The 19,708-nt window shown below is 35.7% G+C and overlaps 1 protein-coding gene across 1 annotated transcript in view; it reads right to left on the bottom strand.

Annotated features, from left to right (window-relative positions):
- Positions 1-19,708, bottom strand: part of RABGAP1L (RAB GTPase activating protein 1 like) — a 239,104-nt gene that overhangs the window by 208,175 nt on the left and 11,221 nt on the right. The window contains 4 exon segments of the mRNA XM_009275856.2: positions 7,668-7,809; positions 12,395-12,561; positions 14,211-14,313; positions 16,245-16,311. Coding sequence (XP_009274131.1) covers positions 7,668-7,809; positions 12,395-12,561; positions 14,211-14,313; positions 16,245-16,311 — 479 coding nt within the window.

Here is a 19,708-nt window from a genome sequence, read left to right as displayed (position 1 = left end):
GGAAATTAGGTCATGAAGATAGATGGGAATAGAATTGGAATACTTCAAAAATGAGAAGTTTGATTTTTATGTAGGAGAAGAACAAAAATGAAGGGGGAGCTGAAGTTGGCAGCATATTATCAGAGCAACAAGATATAGACGTTACTGACATGGAATCATTCCATACATACTAGATAAAAGAGGATCGTGAGAAAGGCTGCAAAAAAACAGGTTTCCATTTATAAGGTAACAGGAAATTATAGAGCATGAACTATAGTTTTGCCAGGAAAAGCAAGAGTGAAACAAAGTTTAAGTCATGAAATTTGTTCTAGTATTAAATAAGGTAGATTTTCAGAAAGGTTCAACTTTTCAGTGCATTACAAAATATTTTGATGAAGACAAAAAGATTCCAAAATGCCTTCCAAATGATATAGTTATGAAATTACAATCCTCAGTATATTTTCTAATTTAGAGGGAAGAGCAATAATCAGGAGCAGAAAAACATGGATTTATGAATATGAACAAAGACGACTTACATTGAATTCTGCTCACAAGAACCTTCTGTTTATATGTAAGTTACATAATTAACTTGAAGAAAAATTTATTTGGAAGCTACCAAAGTACATATAAAGAGAGTAAAAACAAGAAAGAAAGATACCTGAATTCTTCACTAAAAGCAAACCAGTAATAGCAAAAACCAGTAATTTTATTCTTATTCCTTTTTATGAATTATAAGAGACACATTTTTCACTTAAAATCATTCAAGGAAAAGCTAATGCTGACAAATCTCAAAATTTTGATTACCTTGCAAACAGTTTGCAAATTTAATTGCTTCTCTATGTAACCGAAAATCTGGATCCCAAAAAACCCTACATTTAATAAACACTGAAAGAGGGTGGAACAGCATAGGATTAGAAGGTGTCTGTCTTTCACTTGCTGCATACGATGTTTTTCACGTATGTTATAAAGAAGTCTGTGCAAAATCTCTCAAAAGACCCACACTTCTACTTTGAAACAGTTCTGTTGGTTGCGTGAAATGGCTAGCCAAACCAACTTTTATTTTTTAATACAACAAAAATTTAAAAGCATATCTTAGTTCTGTGTCATATAGTTTCTACACAGGCCCTGCATTACTGTCATATTAAACAAGAATCATTAAAAAAACCCACAAAAATAAACCTTAACTGTGCATCCAAATCTGAGTGTAGAAACATGCGCAAAGAGATGATTCTACCCTCGTGTAGTGAACATACAAGCGGGCCACCATGACATATCTAAATTTGATGTACAAATGCTTAAAGCTGAATAAAAGATGGAGAAAAATTATCGCTTCATTTCGATAGTTTTGCTCCCACACAGATGACAAAGCCAACTAAATGCTACACAGTGGAGGTATTCTTGTAAATATAAACATCTTCCACATGTACTGTGCTGTCTGAAAACTGACATCTTTGAGAACACGCAAGAAAATCAAATTTGAGATACTGTCACAATTCTAAAGCAATGCAATTCTTTACTCTGTATTAGTAACTTACAAATTTGTAGACTAGTATCTGCTGCCATTATTTGAGGTAAGCAAACGCAAAAAAAAAAGTCACCATTATAAACACATAAAAATTATATATTGCCTGGCATTTACTTAAAGTGCCAAGGCAGTATTCAAGGCACTTTGATTATAAAATCCTTGGACTTAACAAAATAGTGGAAAGCTAATGACCAAAACTAAAAAGACAAGAATCTCACTTCGAGGTTAACAATTATTAGTAAAAAGTCAGGGGGAACTGTTTGTTGAGAAAAGTCTTTTTAATCACCTTTATATAAAGATGGTTAAATAAGATAATTTTTTTAATGATATGAAATGTGAAATTATATGAGCATAGTAGTGGCAGCTTGAAGCCACACAAAACCATGGCACTCATGACTGAAACCTGAGAAGATCCTCTAGCAATAGGAAGTTCTAATACCTAATAAGCCAACAGGATTGCAAATCCTTTTTCAAGTTACTTTCAAACAACCATACTGTTTATAGGCAGACAAGGAAAAGACAACCACTACTGAAATAAAGCATCCAAAACATTCAAAATAATCTGCAATTGCTTCCAGACAAGATGCAAACACCAATTTATGCTCATTTATTACTGAAAAATGTCTATTTTGTACCACAATCTAAAGTGATTTTATGTAAGCTATTAAAAAAAAAAGATTGAAAGCAAAGAAACAGATTTCACCTATGTACCCGAGGAACTGAAAACTCCCTTAATTTGAAAGTAATTTTTCCCCATTGTTCTGCAAGAATAAACCAAAGTTGTCGACAGATTTCCCTGGAGTATTCATGAACCACAGGCCAGAATTATGGAATTATATTTTGCCTTGAACTTCACAAAGTTAGCATGAGCAACAGATTTTATCAAAGAAAGAATCCCTACCTACAATGTGTTCCCAGATGCACCTTGCAGGAGTGTCTTGTGGACACTGGAGAGAAAGAGGGGAATATAATAGCTCAGAGCAAGTCACACTCGTTTCTTGAGGGCCTAGCCTGCAAACCTAGCTTACAAGTGAACTCCAACAGCAACCTGGGTTACGGGACAGGAAAGAACCTGAGCCCCTGGCAGGTGACCTTCCCTGTACTTCCATCTCCATATAAACCTGGAACAGAAACAACCTTAAAATTCCACAATTTTCCATTTCATTTACAACTCTGCAATTTCATTAAATACTTCTGTAACCCACAGAAGTGCTTCAAATTCAAAACATTTTAAATACTTGCCTTTTAACAGAAAGGCCACACTTGCATTAACAAATTTAAATACAGCTAACTATCAACAAGAACTGCCACCATTCAGGGCATATTAAAAAAAAAAAAAACAAACCAGTCCTCTGCACTCAGTGGGGTTTTTTTTAATATACTAAGGAAGGGATCATATTCCTTCTGGCAGCACAATAGCTGAAGAAGTCAATTGAGTACATTTATTCTATGATTCTATGATTTTTAATAGCAAAAGTTAACTTGTAAGGCTTGAAAATAATCCAATGCAAGAGAATGGATAGTAGAGTCCATAAAATGATATCAGGCTCATCAGGAATATTTTCATTTGGAAGCTATAGATCTGCATTCTTCAGGAGTGTTTGTATTTTAAAACTCATCTCTTATGGAACTGCAGCAAAGGGTTCTTTGTCTGAAGACAAATGGCCTCATGAATTTAGGATTTATAAAGTTTTAGTTCATTTTTATGGAGATAGCAGGAAGACTCCAACACAGATTTAACTGATCTTGTTTAGGACCCAACAACATTACTCTGTATTGGTTTAATACAACAAACAGTTCCTATTAATTACATAAAGCTACTTTTAATTTGGATAAAAATGCGGTGTTTACTATTTCCACACTACTAATGTCATTCTTCTCACTCAGTCAACCTCATTTGTTCACACTATCCCTCATCGTAAACCCGTTTTATCACAAAATACTCTCAATAGCTCTATTGACTCCTAAAACACCTCCTCCTCTACTCCTTTGCTTTTCTGAATCCTGAAAACAGCCTCTACCCACCCACAACATTTGACACAGTATCCTAATTTAGTTTGGCTGATCATCTCCGATCATTTAGTATTGCCCACTCCTTGGGCGCACCATCTTTTTGTGCTGTCCAATACATTACACTCAGATTTCTTTAAGGTTTCAGGGTCCTCTATCCTTTCATTTCTATTTTCACTTTCACCATCTCCATGCTGAATTTCCATACCTCTTACGTTGATTTTTCTATTGTATAATATCTCTTTGTTCTTAGAGTTAAGACAGCTAGAGAGAACACAGACAGAAAGCTTCACCCTCTTAAGTTTGTTATTTCTTCTCTTTTGCCGCCCTTTCTTACTTCTACAGCTTCATACTTATATATAATTTCTTCTTATTAAAGACCAATAACTAAACACCAAACACATTTCAATAGGATTCTTTTTGGTTTAAGTCCACTGTTTATGGATCAGTATCCACTATGCTGTCAACTGCATCTGTGCTCAGTTCCCAGCTGTCAGAAAAGTAGTATCTAAAACATCAAGAAATCTATTGCTGTGGTAAATAAAAACACAAACCCAAACAGTACTGCATTCCTGGAAGTCATTGGAGAGTGTTCTAGAGGCAATCTATGACTCATGCTCAGAAACTTCTTTTTGGAGACTTGGTAGGCATGTTATCTTTTATCTATCATGAATTACCTGTTTCAGGATGTCTGCTAAACATCCTGTGTTTACACTGCACGCCATTTATGGATTGGAACCAGACACTTGGGACCACATAAAACTTCAGCAAAAAAATCTTCAACTTGGTTACAATCAGTCTAAATACTATTTTCTGTTTTTAAACAGAATTGCTCCCACTTACAGTGATCCTTAACCTTCTAACATTATTCTGATACAAGAAGAAACTCAAATGGAGTTATCTAGTATTCTCCCGAAATGTTGTATTATAGTTTAATTAAAAAAAAAAAGAATTAAAATATTATAGCCAAAGGAAGGTCATCATTTCATGTATGGTCTAAACAAGCACTGCTGCTAAAAGAAGCCAACCTATTCTTCCCCTTATCCTTTGTTACTTGTTTCTAGGACTACATTCTCCTTGCGAATGCTTCTGCTGGAAAGCAATTTTCTCCAATCCTTAGGGTCACACATGCAGCCAGCCACTTCATCCTGCCCTGGAATGACACTACAATAAAAATGCTCTGTGCAGCTGTGTCTTTTTTGAATAATGCAATATACAAACCATCGCTTCTGTACATGTTCTCACTTACTCCAAAAAGGAGAAAGATTAGTTCAAGCAATTGTGCTCTGCACCTTGTTACAAGGTTCTACTCAAAATTAAATATTAACAGTGTACTTTTCTGCTTATTGATAAAAATGGATACTTAAATCCATTTTATTTGAAACCTTTCCAGGAAGGTAAGAACTTCCTCATTATATATTTGAATCTTTTAAAATTATATTCTGAATTTAATAGAAAACTTCTTATCAAGAAGTGTACTTTACATTCTAGGTTTTGACAAGAAATCATTAATATTAATTATATTTTTAAAATTATTATCTCCAAAGCAAGGAACCTTAGATGACTGGGTTGCCAGAAATATCTATTACAATATTAATAATTTTTTTTAAAAAGTGAGGTTTATCTGAAAGATCTCTAAGTACCTATTGCACAATCTTTTCAAAGTTCTTAATTTTTTTATATAGCTGCTCAGATGAAAAATAAAGCTAAAATGAGAAAAGAATATTAAAAAATAAGAATGTTGTTTAGGGAATATATGATCTCAATTTTCTATATGCAGTTGCTGCACATTTGAAAGAGACTACGCCTAACGCTAGTATAGTAATTATTTTAAATCATTATTGGGGGGGCAGGAATCATGTTCAGCCTTTCACTAAAACAAAAAGAACAAGAATATGGAAAAAAATGCCTTCTTTCTTATGAACATCTTTATTCGTATACTCATGACATAAGACATCCCACTGAGCTGTGTGTATGCACACACACAGAGTACACAGACATCAAGTAAGGTGCAAATGAGGCATGCATTCTTACAGCATTATACAAATGAAACTGCAATGTATAGTGCTTCTGAAGTAAATTAAGTAATATTCTGTGGGCATGTAGGATATATATAAAGATATAGCAAAAAAGCTAAAGAGAACAGATAATCCTCAATATCTGTAATGGGGACACCAGCCTCTGGCCTATGAATAGTAAAGTCCTTATAATCCATGCCTGCCCTAGTCAGGTTGCAAGCAGAAAAAAAAACTATATGGCCAGGTAGCTACCATCCTTAACATTAAAGAAAAGGAAAAGCCTTCTTCCAAGGCTAAGACAAGACATTGTAAACTCAAGGGGGTTTTTTTCCATCATCATAATTAGTACCCTGAAAAGAAAAAGAAAGAAAAAGAATGAAGAGATTTTTTTAGAACAACTGCATCTGACTCATTTAACCTGCATATCCACTAGGATAGATAACTTCTAGGCAGATAACTCTAAATGCGGTTTCCATGAGAACAGAGTAACATCATGATATTTTTAATGTCTTCTCTTAGGAAGTAATCTACATTTAAAACATGGAAACTAGCATTATAAACTAAACCAAAGTTAAACTTAGGTTCATACCCCAGTGGAATACTTTTACCCTATAATAAAATAAAGCCATTCTATAATAGTACTAAGAGGACAATATCCACGTTATTACTAATTGTGCTACATTCATCAAATTCTGGAACAGTGCTTTACTCTTCCCAGTAAGAAGCAATATAAAAAAAAGTATTCAAGTAATTACTTAAACCCTATCCTATCAAACAAGCTCCAGAAAACATTCTGACTATACAACTCAAACATCTAGCAAGGAAAAGAACACCCACAGATGTTGAACTACGCTACACTGAACCACAAGACCCAAAGGTCAAATCTGAAATAATTCTTACTATGAACGGTAAAGCAATCCCAAATACCAATTAAATATAAAAGCTCCTTTAGAGAAAATAGTATTTTTACTATTCAGAAGTGGTACTTGATATCAAGGAGGGAATAACAGTGATAGTCAATGCCCATCCCGCTCCCTCCCAGGAATCAGCAGAAAGTTTTCAATTCACCAAAGACCACTTGGCTGTGAGTTTTGTAAGCCTGGTGTCACCTGGGGTGACATATGGGGTTTTTTTATTTGTAGCTGGAAGAGAGTAACCATGTAACCATACCTGTCTGTTCCTGATGTTGTTAATCACAGGGATCTGATTTGTATTGCATAAACTAATATCCAACCAACTATTTACCTATAAGTAAGAATCAAGAAGGAATTTTTCCACTGTAATAAGTGAGACTTTTTATAATACTGACAGAACAGTGTCATAAATCTGAAGAATAACTTTGCAGAACTATCACAAGTTCTGGTAGGTCAGCTATTCAGATCAAAAATGACATGTCAAAAGCCTATTCTGAATGCTGTGGGCTAACCCTCAGAGTACAAACAGACGACAGTAGGCCAAGGGCCTTCAAAAAAAAAAAAAAAAAAAAAAACCCAAAAAAACCAACCAAACAAAAAAACACCAGTGGGAAAGACATTGAGGTAGTTAGCTTTGGAAGGGGCAGGCAAATACGCTGGGTCCATGAACAGCAGCAATCCCCAACATGATCCCCAACTGAACCAGGAGATACTTGATAAGCCGTAGTTGTAAACAAGGGAAGACGAATCACATGCTAAGCAGACAGTTTGGGGGTGGGGGAATTCCCCGTATGAATCAGTCTGGGATTTTTTTTTTTTTTCTTTACAAACAGGCATTTAAAGGCCACCTTTTCAAAGCCCATTCCAATGCTGTCCTTTAGCAGCACATTCAAGGCAAATGGCTTCTGATCAGAAGAAAATCCCTCTAGAAAAGGTCTTCTATCATGTTAGCAGAGCACAAGTGCAGCAGTAACACATTTTGAAGCATACAGAAAAATGGACATGCGTTTGCTGCTGCTGCTACTGGGAGAACTCCGAATAATGGGCTGGTAAAAATGCCATTACTAAAGAACTGCTGCTAGTAGAAAATTACACGTGATCTTTTTGTCCAAAATAGTTGTATTTCTAATAGACACAAACAGGAAGAATTAAATGAGTACATTAACAGCAGAAATATAATAGTACTATCTATGGGAACTATAAGTGCTCATTTATTCTTACCTTCTTCTGCCTCATCCTCCTGGGATGACATAGGCCCTCCTCCACTTGGGCTGACCAATTCTTCCTCTCTTGCAGACTCTCTTTGTAGACTGACAACTTCATAAATTGCATCCCCAGCACTTGTGTGGCTTTTTCCTTCAGACTAAAACAAAACGTGTATGTATTAGGTCCCCACTGTTGATAAATACAGTTCTAATAGTATGCCAAAACCAAACCCAAACACACACAAACAAATCTCCTATCAAGGCTAAACAATAGTTTGGGCAAGACTCCCTCAGATTTCTTTGCAATGGCACACATAGACTGGCAGTAATTGACAGCTCTGTTTCTCTAAGTTTTATAGGTAGAAAAACATAAATAAAACTGCATTATTTCCAAAGCTGCCTCTTAACAACCATTTTCAGTATTGTTCAGAACAATGATAAAAAAAGCTTTCCAATTTAAAAAGCTGTAATGAGATGAGGTCAAAGAGAAACTGCAGCAAAAGAAAAGAGGAGAGAACAAACAGGAAAAATATTGGAGTAACTGACATCACAGAAACAGGAATTGAATGCCTGAGGGGGAAAAAAATTTTAAAGGTAAGAGTTTTTAGTAGAAAAAGACAAGACTGAAGAAGAAACAAAACCTCATGCTTTTTGAAAGCCGTAAATTGTGAAAAGCTCCTTGTAGTGTTTTACTTATTAAAAAAACAGAAAAAATCGTCTTTCTTCCAGTAAATGTAATTTGTAATATACTCCTTTCAATGGGGAAATGTATTGGCTGTACCTAGCTATAAAATTTGTGTTTGCAGCCTAAGTTTTATTTATTTCTTACTTTTAGACATGTGCGTATGTGTGTCTGTGTGTGCACATGTGTACAAATCATGAATATCTGTCAATCTAACAGTTAAATTAACTTGGAAATTTGAGTGTGGTATTTGTAACTATATATATTTGAGGTCAGAATACTTTCAGTGGAAATCATTTTGTTTTGTAGAAGCAGGTTTTCTTCCAAATCTGTCTCTTTAGGCATTTGGTAACTTTCAAGGCAAACTACCTCAAAGGTTGAGGGGCAGGGGGAAGTTGTTTGCTTTCTTTTTACTTTAAGCTGGAAAAGTTGAGTTAAATTTAAGTCTTTCATGTTCAATGGACTTTCACATGAAAAGGAAGTTACCTATATTTTAAGCACTGGATACAAGGTTGCAAGTTTTAAAATAAAAGGAGTATTAGTTTATCCTCTGAGTTACAGTTTTGAACACAATTATTATTCAGTGACATGCAGTGATTAATATATTTGTAGAGAATTTTATAAAATTGCAAACTAATGATTGCATTAAATGAACCAGCCAAAAATGTTGTGCTATTTTGTTCTTTGTGCATCTTGCCTTGCCTAATCAGTTAAAATAAGGTAATTTTTTTGAACATATTAAAAACATCAAATTAACCATGAAAAAGAAAAAGAACATAATTTCATTTAGAGAATATTCAATTTGTTTAAAAAACAAAATTATGATAAAGTTGGAAGACTCCATGACACCTTCGTTGGAGATGCACATGAACTGCTGACCAGCACTTGCAATTTCAGCAAGCTGGTGAAATTATGCAGATGGGTACCTTAAATAGCCACCGCTTGGACTGAAGCAGTAACTTCTAAATAATAGAAATTATTTTATACTGAGAAAACTTTCCTACTGTATTTTAGGTTAATCATTCAGATCTGCTTCCTTTAAAGCTGATACTCCCTGGAAGCAGTGGCTCCAATTATCAGCCAGTTTTGCTGACTGAACTTCTCATGAAGTCAGCTTAATGAACTTCGGGGTGTAGACACAAATACCCTGCATTTTGTAACATTTAGCAGGATGATATTAGAGCCATTATCCCTGTTTTATTCTCACAGAACACCATTATCAAGTAATTACAAAGTACTTGGTTAAATCAATCAAATATTGATGCCACTGCTATCTATAGCTTTTATTTTTGAGGGAGTAAGGCATGAGATACTATGGATTTTGTTGTACGTTACAAGAATTACAAGTCTTCAGCTCCTTGTACATGCTGGTTAACTGCAAGACCTATCTCTATCAAATGCAAATAATTTGGTTATTTGTTTTTCCTGAAGCACAAATTTGTGATCTACAGGAATCCAACTTTACAAGGAACACGTTCTAATGATGAAAATGTGCATGAGTAACGCAGATAGATGGATAGATAGAAAGAACAATCCTAAATCACACAGCAACCTGCATTTATGTCATTCCTCATATCTGATTGCACCTCACCAATCTCGGTTCAGACTTTTAAATCTATGGGAATCCTTCCTCAGAAGAGTTCTGATTTTTCTCTGCCAATACAGGCAGATCCCACTTACCCCTTGCAGGAAAATACCATTTCATTGCTTGCTTCCTTTTGGAAAATCAGTAATGGATGCTTCCGTACTGAAATGGGCACCTTGCTGAGACAGCCCAAGTCTAAAGTTTCCTGCCAAGGACTCTGCATGCTAGAACTTGGAACTTGGCAGACTGCATGCATGAATTTCTCACTCACAGTCAAATACGTTACATTTGCACAATGACCAATAGCATTATTGTCATGATTTTACATCAGCACGAAATTATACCACAGGATTCATTGTCCTGTGCAGAGAAGCCATCTATCTTTGGAGCTGAGGCTTTTGATACTAATCCACCGTTACATTCCCTAGAATCTACTTAAGCTCAACTGCTTTCCCCAAAAGTTCACAAATGGCTGATCCCAATGCCATCTGCAAAGTTATTTTCCAAGGAGTAAATGTGCCCTGAGGTACAGCATCTTTCAGAGTTATCTGCAGGAACAGCTATCGCAATACAAACTGTCCAAAGGGTAATTGGCTAAATAAAGACTTGCTACAGGTCAGCCAGAGAGATCCTGTCATCCATAATCATGACAATCTTGTAGAAAGAGTACAAAGATTAAAAGCATTCCTTTCCCAAAAATCTGCAGAACAGCTCCTCAGAATTTTACAGCAGGAAGAAACGAATGTGTTTCTTCAGGAAGAGGAGGTATGTGTACATTGTCACATTATAAGGGGTGAGAAAGAAAAAAAGAAAGCATCCATATTACTCAATTTAAAACTGTACAGTTGTAAGTGATTTAAAAGGAAAGCTTAACTGATTATAGATAAGTATCAAACAGCTGAGAATGTAATATTTTCAAATGTATTATCTACATTTTAAATGTAAAGAAATTATCAACATTTGCATGTAACGGTTTTCTCAAATTTTCTTCAATTCTAAGTTGCTATGCTAATCTCTAGAAGAAATACAGAAACAGCATTGCATGAGATTTATTTACTCACTAAGTGTTAAACACAGCTGCACTTTTGCCGTGTAGTATCAACATAGCTTGTTTTTTCAGACCTATTACTGTACCCCACAGGAAGATGACAACTCAAACATTCACATTAGGCTCAGTAAAATTAAATCACTGCTCTTTTGTTTCATTAGTCAAAGATGATGGACCGCTATTCCAATGCAAACGATACAGTTAGCCTCTGCTGTTCACTTTTTGAACCAATACCACAACATAAGTCTTTGGAGAAAGCAGTTCAACAGTCACTGCAAGAGGATGCAGTTGTGCATCATCCTACAATGATAATGGGCAGGCATACAGTCTTTATGTACCTTACCCAATGCCAAAAACAGAAGAGACTTTAGCATTCTATTCAATAGATAACTATTCAACAAACATTACCAGATGAGATGGATATATCATCTCTCAGTGCTTGAGGAAGAAATAAATGCACGTTAATTACACAAGCACAGGACTGGGAAAGCTAACATATAGGGAATACACAACTACGCATTAACCTTCATCTTAACCACTTCCTCCCTCTGTAGAGTCGAGCAGTGTTTGTACAACTTGACTTAAAAGCCAAACTCCAAAGGACTAACAAACTGAAATACTTCAGAGAAGAGTTTGCTAAAACGGTTATTTCTTTACTGCTATTTGAACATTTCATAAGGTTACAATCATCAGCAAGAAATCACACGAACAATGCTAATTTAATAAATCATTGCAACAATAATGCCCTTAGCCTCACATTTCAAAAAGCCCTGGGGCAGCGAAGGACAAGGACGTAGTTCATTTTATACCCTTATCAGCAACCACGGGGGTGAAAACATGGCAACTTCTCCATGCAGCAGAACTTACTTTTCCAGATAATCTTCTTCCAAACTTCTCTTTTTGAAAACATGGAGAAATCTACCTTCTCAGATACTTGAAAAAACAATAGTAATAGCCTAATTCTTTTAAACCTCTGCATTAGGTTCCTTTGCCTTTAATTGATTATATTCTTACAGCCACCTACCTTCACATTCTGAACCTCAGTAGCCAGGATTTCCCTTTGTTATATATTAGTTGATTTTACAGTGAACAATTAAAGAGTCATTTCCCAATTTTACCAGTCAAATAGACTTGCTTTAGATGTCTGCACACAGGTCAGACTGTATGAAATTATAGAGAATTCAATAGATAGGTTCAAAATTGTTTAAGACCACAAAGCTTATGACTCATTGTAATTCAGTTTACAAAGGCATTGAACATTTATATATGCTACTTAACCATTATGCATTTAAGCATCTCAGCAATAAATAGTTAAAAGAAACAAACTACTGAGGTACAAGTGCCATGCTAACTTTTATGAAGGCCAAATTAAGACAGACAAAAATGCTCCCAGCATCAACTTTTCTTTAAAAAACAAACATGCAATACCTGTTTTAGCTTCATATAAAAAGTTTCTGTGAAGGTTTTTCTGCTGAAGTACCAGAAGCGTTCATTGGCAGGATACACACGCACAACAGTCTCCAACAAAAACCGGACTGGCTCTACTACTTCAGTAACAACCATATCCACTGCCACAGTCATGAATACACGCTTATCTAAAACACAAAAATAAGTCACGTGCAGAAAAATTAGCCAATTCAAATTTCTCAAAACAATAAATAGCAGAAGTGGTGTTCAAATTGAAAACCCTTTCTATATAATTATTGATTCTATTGCACCCATTTTATTTATCTGAGTTCTACACCCTACATGCCTGCTGCATAGAATGAGAGTATGCATTAAACAATGTACCAAGTAAATCCGATACCTTTTTAAAACAAAGAAAATATATCTTTGTTATAAAGACAGGAGCAAAACATCATGCAAAGAAAACAGCATTAAGATACATGATCCCTATCAGACAAAAGGAATGTGCACAAGATAAGATCACATTTTAAAGTGTAAACTTATTGCTGAGGGAATATATATATATGTATAGCAAATCAGTGTCAAGGGTCTCCAACAGCATTGTTTGTCCTAAATCCTCTCATTACACTAAGAAACACTTCAGATAATTTTTTTATGTCCATGCCCATACTCTGTCAGTTACAAGGACTCAAAACATTCTACCCCTCCCTGTCCTACTCTCTGGGTCAGACAGTCCTCACAGCTGCAAAACATATTTTTAAAGCAAAGCACGGATCAGTAATCTTAATCTGTAATAGCTCCATCTTCCTGATACTGAAGCGTAGCTCCAACTTTTTCAAGTAGAGGGGAATGCAGGATCAACTGACCAGAGGACAAGACTGAAATAGTCCAAGTGTATCTTACAGGTTTACAGTGCAAGAAAAGGTTTGCTGCTTCTGGAAACATTCCTCACAGAGAGACGTAGTAACCATCATGTTGCATCACAACTCTCATCTTTCTTGCAGGAAAGATTTTTAAAATAAACATTTAGAATCAGACATTATGGATCCCCAGGTTCCCTTGTCTTATCAGACCAAAGAGGCAAGTGGGCATTTAAAAAAAAAAAAAAAAAAAAAAAACAACAAAACACAAAAAAACCCACACCACAAAACCAAACCACACCACACACACATGAAGTCATATCATAAAACAGAAACTGTGTCAAGCTGCGCAGCAAGAGTTTTGCCTGTATACTACTAGAAATAATGTGGTTTGAAAATCCATCAGCAAGGACGGGGGGGGCACTGGCTGTATATACCTGGATATGCCTTGAAGCAACTGATGCGAGCTCTGCCTTGGGATAGCAAACAAACTTCAGATTTGCATTCAAACCTTTTACATCACATCAGAGAACATCAATTCTAGTGATAAGAAACTGTGCTATATAATCTAGCACTTCAGTGCATCACTTCCAGCTGCCCCAAGATGAAGGGGATGTAATGCTATTTGTAATCAATTCACCCCAAAACTAAAAGAAATAGAATAGCAATGGCTACGATTTATACTGCTTTGCTGAGTACAGAAGGTGGAAAACAACTTCTGAATGCTTAGGACCAAAAAAGAGAACAGGTACATAAGCCCCAAACCCCAATTTAACGTCTCCAAATCAGCAACACACAGCTCTGAACAATTATTCACATTTCTATGTTGCATATGTTTATACAAAAAAGTTCCTAGCCAAGGACTGTTGGAACATAATGGTATATGTACTCAGATATATGCACCACGATTCCCAGGAGAAAATACATACAGCAAACCCATGTCAGGTAAAACAAATTTACAAATTAGATTAAATTACCTTTAGGAGTTTCCTCATTAAGTACTAGAAACATGGGTGCATTAGGATTCCACATTCCAGTAATTACATAAGCCTTCCCATCAGAACTCTATGCCATGGATTCCTAAAAACAAAAACATACAGGATTCTATTAGACTCATGGTTTGACATCACAGAGATTGAGCATGGGGAAGGGAAATAGTTCTAGGAACTTCAGAGTAATTTTGTGTTCGCTCTAGAGAACACAATCTAAATAAAGAATATGAAATAACGGATTGAGAAAAGTTATAGGGAAATGGGAGAGAAAGAAGAAACATTAGAAGACAAACATTATAAAAGAAACTGAAGACAAGATAGTTTATCAACATATCTTTTTAATGCTTATTATAAGCATGAAATCATGGTGGGATATCTGCCACTACTTTCTGAGCAGCTGAGATGGTTGTTAGGAGAGGATGAGTTACAAGAGACTTCATGAAATTAAACTAGCCCTCCAGTATACACAGAAATGGTCCAGAAAAAAGAAAAAATGATCTTAGCAGAGTAAGACCTTAACAACTCCAACCCAAAGGTCAGGCTGATTTTTTCCCACTCCATAATTATACCTCTGCCAGTTTTTCCCTGAGTTGCTCAGGCATGGACTTGCATTTGTAAATGCCAATGGACTGGAATTCCAGTTCACAGGAACTTGAGATTTAAAGAGCCAAATTTCAGGACAGTATGCAAATTAAAGTCAAAACAGCCACATACGATAAAGTTAATAATAACAGCAATGCCTCTATATCTGGTTAAAATAATCCTATGCTATACATCTGTTACTTCTACAGCTACTTCTTACAGACCTGCTAGGAACAATCCGAGTACGTGACCTGCACATATGAACTATTACTAGTACGAGGTAAGTACATGCTTCCTGAGTTTTCTGGGACAGTTCCTATGGATCCAACAGGCCTGTATGGTAGCCTCTTTATAGATGAAAGGAGACTGACATTCCTACTCTGCAATGCAATTTGTGGTAGAGCGGTAAGAGTGACTGAGTTCTCCAGATTTAAATAGGTAGAAAGGGGGTTGAAAGGAAAACACAGATTTGTATGTATATGCTATAGCCAAGAAATTAACTAATAAGCCATTATATCCAGTGGTTAAATGTACTTGGAATGTAAATGTAAATAGAATTATAGGTGGAGTAAAGACAGGAATTCAAATATACAGTCCATACAGTAAAAAGGTGTTATATAGATTTATAGAAGCCAATTCATTATGCTCCATAACTCACTATAATTTATTCAATTTTCTAATCAAATAATAAAAATGGAAAATTGGAACTAATGTCAGCAAATAAAACCAGAAAAAATGAGCTAGTAGATACAAACAGGCAAATAAAAGAGTCTGACAAGAGAACTAAATACTGATAGCTAGAATCATCAACATGAATAAAGAAACGGACTGAGCAGAACTGGGACAACTGTACAGCCACAAAATGTCTGATTGGTTTAACTCAAGCACTTCTTGACTTGAAAATGGTTGTATTCTCATCCACAGCATGAAAGTAAATTGATATTATCACAGAAAGTATCATATTATTTTGTAGTTCTCTTAGAAGCAACTCATAAGAAATGAAGATTGTAGAAGACAAGTGAATACTTCAAACTCTGAGCAAGAGTTTAAAAAATAAAGGCAAAGTTTTCAGCGCCTTGGAAAAGTAAGACCACTTCCCCAATGCCCAAATATAAAAACAATTATTTGCTCTAAATTTTTAGGCAACGTGCTTAACACAATACAGCTTGATTATTTGTAACAACCAGCTGTCAGCTGACCTAATCAGTGCTTCACCAATTGAACAAAAAACAGATGCCACAGATTTTAATATTAATTGAAATGTTTTGTCCATTGTATGTAACAAGTTTGTTTCTAGTTTGAAGATATAAACCCCAGGATTTAAGAAAAAAAAAAACAAACAAAACCAAACAGATGAGAGGTTTGTTTTGCTTGGTTTTGTTTGGTTTTTTAAATCACCTCTATCTTACTAAACAGATTATTAGAACTAAGTATTACCATGTCTAGTAAATGCATGTCACTGTTCTTCACATTCCGTCCAGGGCTTAGTAGCATCCCAAAGCATCTGTGAAGTTTGTTTTAAAAAAAAAAAAAAAAAAAAAAATTAGCTTTTCAAAATACAAAAGTTATTTTCTTGAACATAATGGCACAGCCACCTACTGCTTCTAATTTAAAGAAAACCCTTCTTAGTAATTTTTTTGTTAGTGTTACGCCAACACTCAGAAAACATCACATTATAGAAATGACAATGAAATTATTTTCCAGAACGAAGATGACAGAAATTAGTGTCTTACTTGTGAACAATCAATTATTCTTAAAGACAACTTAGAATACTGAGCTTAAAGATACCAACAATTCGTATACATTAGTGATGGAGATCGGCAAGAAGAAATTCACTCTCTCCCCAGTCCATTTTAAAAATTGTTTTCATACAATCATATGAAAAGTTACAAATTCACACATTCTATCACCCATAATGTCACTGGTGTAAAACATCATGTAGCATCATGGGCCCTTAAAAAAACTAATTTGCTCAATTTTTAGACTTCTTTATTTTTTAAAACTGAACTTCTGTATTATACAGGGCCTTGAATTCCAGAATTCCAGTCCAGTCGCTTAACAAGAAAGTGTTCTTGATATTTTTAAGAGTTAAAAAAATAAAAACTCCAAAACATTCCTAAAACATTCAGACTTTCAAACTTTCTGAATATTGAAGGTACTACTCAAAAGAGGACCAGCTTGAATCAGGTTGCCCAGGGCCTTGTCAAGTTAAGTTCCGAGCATCTCCAGGAACAGAGAATGAATGATCTCTTTTGGCAACCTGTTTCAGTGCTCAACTCCCTTCGTATTAACGATAACTGGCCTCATTCAACAGAGGAATTTCCAGGGAAGTAACTTGTGTCCCAGGACTCTAATCCTACCACTCTGCACCTCCAAGAAGAGTCTGGCTCCACCTCCTCCATACCCTCCCACCAGGTATTTGAATGCACCAGGAAGAGCCCCCCATTCCCACCTTCTCTAAGTCTGAACAAAAGCAGTTCTGTCATCTGGGCAACCCACTTATCCAAATGAAAATTCGGATTTTTCAGCAAACGTATATTATAAGAGATTATTTGAACATTCATAGGTTAGCAATGAAGACAGAATAGTTTCAGAGCTTTCAGGCAAGCATACTGTATCATGAACAGAGGTATAATAGCAACTATCATTTCAATAATGCTATTAACTGTAAAAGTCTTAAGATACGCAATTACTACACCATCTAGTAAGGTTGCCCCTATTACATTTGGGTATATGATTTTCATTTTCCACTTCATTACACTTAAACAGTAACTTACGTCAATTGTGTTTTTCCTTGTCCATACTCTTTCACTTCTAGAATCTTAAAAATCAAAGTGATAAATAAAACAGTAGACAATTTTGATTTATCTATATAGCATAATGCAGTGCCATGTAAAGCAACCAAGGCAGCTAGGATGCTAGGACTTATATTTAATCACACAAGGAGGCTTCTCTGTGAGACTAATTAGACCAGGCAGCATGTTACAGTAGACTGACTTACTACTTTTTGTCCCTGAGGTAGAAATAACTCTGAGAGGGCTATAATTTATAATAGTAGAGGGGTCACTAGTTTCTGGTACACGTGCTAAAGAAAACTGTAAGGCTAAGATTCAGAGGAAGGCAAAATATCTGTGCTTTTCAAAGATAACAGCTCACAGATCCTAGCTCTTGCTGTGCTTCTCTCAGATGTACACAAGTTCTGATGTGTGCCAGCCAAAATTTTTGGGAAGTATGCTTCCAAAAGAGTGGGAGTCAGGAACAAGTAACCCCTGCCTCTCACAGAAGTAGATACTTATGATGACTGGCAGCATCCTGCTACTAGAAGCGTCAGGGCTTCTCTTCCCACTAAATTCAAAGAGCAAAATGAGTTGAAGTGAGTTCAGGACCCTCACTTGCAGAGGAGCTAGATTTTACACAAACGGCTGTCAACATGTTCAGCCTCCAATTTGAAGAGGCTGAATCACACACCCAGGATTCAAAATGACCTGCACAGACTGTGGGCCTCAGTCTTGCCACTTCTGACATGTTGGGTTTTCTGCACTTGCAGATGGCTATCAGTGGCTACGTACAGGTGCACTACTCTGTTTAAATTCAACTAGTTTCAAGACCTGCAAAAAAAGAACTTAAATTATTCTTCACTAATATATATTTCCATTTATATAAATACAAATGCTACCCACTGATAAGGCTTATGGTATTAAGTTAACGTGGAAACATGATCTTTAAGAGTCTCCAGTACTACTGAGCAACCAGCCAATATTCTGTACATCAGTTCCAAGGACTCCAGTCTAGATTTTAACCTAAGCTATACCTACATAACTTGGTATTAACTTTCCTGTATGACTGGTAGCATACCATACTTAAACACCACTGTATTGAGAACAGAGTCAATCCTCTCATTTCTCAGAATGAAAGGCTATTTCACTCTTCAGAACAACTTACTTAAAGTCCTCTGATTATTAACCAGAATTTTCTTCTTGAATCCTGTAAATAACTGAGACTTGTTATTCCACATTGTGGAACTGAACCTATGTAGTGCCACACGTGACTCAAACCTGGGAGACAGGAATGAACATAATTTCTTTACCTGCTTTGACCTAGATAAAAACAGACAAAACCCAGGTCAAACAGGCCACAAAGGTAGGAAGGGCCAAAGTAACTCAATTGAGGGTAACCTACTCTATCAACCTAACCCAGCCGCAGGCCCTATCAGAACACCAGGAGGTAGCAAGTTTCTGAGTGATACCAGGTTTATTCTTCTGAGACCATGAAGAAAGATTCTTGAACTCTTTAGACCAGAGACCAAATTTCTTTAGCAGCAGCATTTTTTTGCATTATAATTTCCACTTGGAAATAGTTTTGAAGACACATTAAATTGCTTAGAAGCTCACTGTCTGATGTAACCTGAATTGATACCAGTTTTGAATTTTAATATTATGCAGTGTAAGTACATAATATGACTTACAAGCCTGTGTATGTCATGTCAATTAAATAACTTTTTAATCGGCAAAGCTTGTGGCGATAAAAATAGCAACATATAATTGAATATCCTAAACAACATCAAAATAAAAGCTGATTTCCAAGGAAGGCAGCTTTACTTTTGGAGGAAAAAAACCCAACAATCAAATGCTATTCAGAAATGCTTAAAAGGGTTCATCATTCATTAACTGAATTCTGAAGCCAAAATTATTTAAATTAAAAAAAAACATCCTATTTTCAAAGTATTTTTAAAGCCAATGAATAGCAAAACCACAATTTTACAATACAGAAGAATGATGATAAAAATCCAATTCTGTTTAGTATCTTTATCAATGATCTGGACAAGGGGATCGAGTGCACCCTCAGTAAGTTTGCAGACGACACCAAGTTGGGCGGGAGTGTTGATCTGCTCAAGGGTAGGA

The sequence above is a fragment of the Aptenodytes forsteri genome, unplaced genomic scaffold (genome assembly GCF_000699145.1).
Source record: "Aptenodytes forsteri isolate BGI_AS27 unplaced genomic scaffold, ASM69914v1 Scaffold289, whole genome shotgun sequence".
Lineage (NCBI taxonomy): Eukaryota > Metazoa > Chordata > Aves > Sphenisciformes > Spheniscidae > Aptenodytes > Aptenodytes forsteri.
The sequence above is the reverse complement of the archived record's forward strand: the minus strand, read 5'-3'. Positions and strand labels throughout refer to the sequence as shown.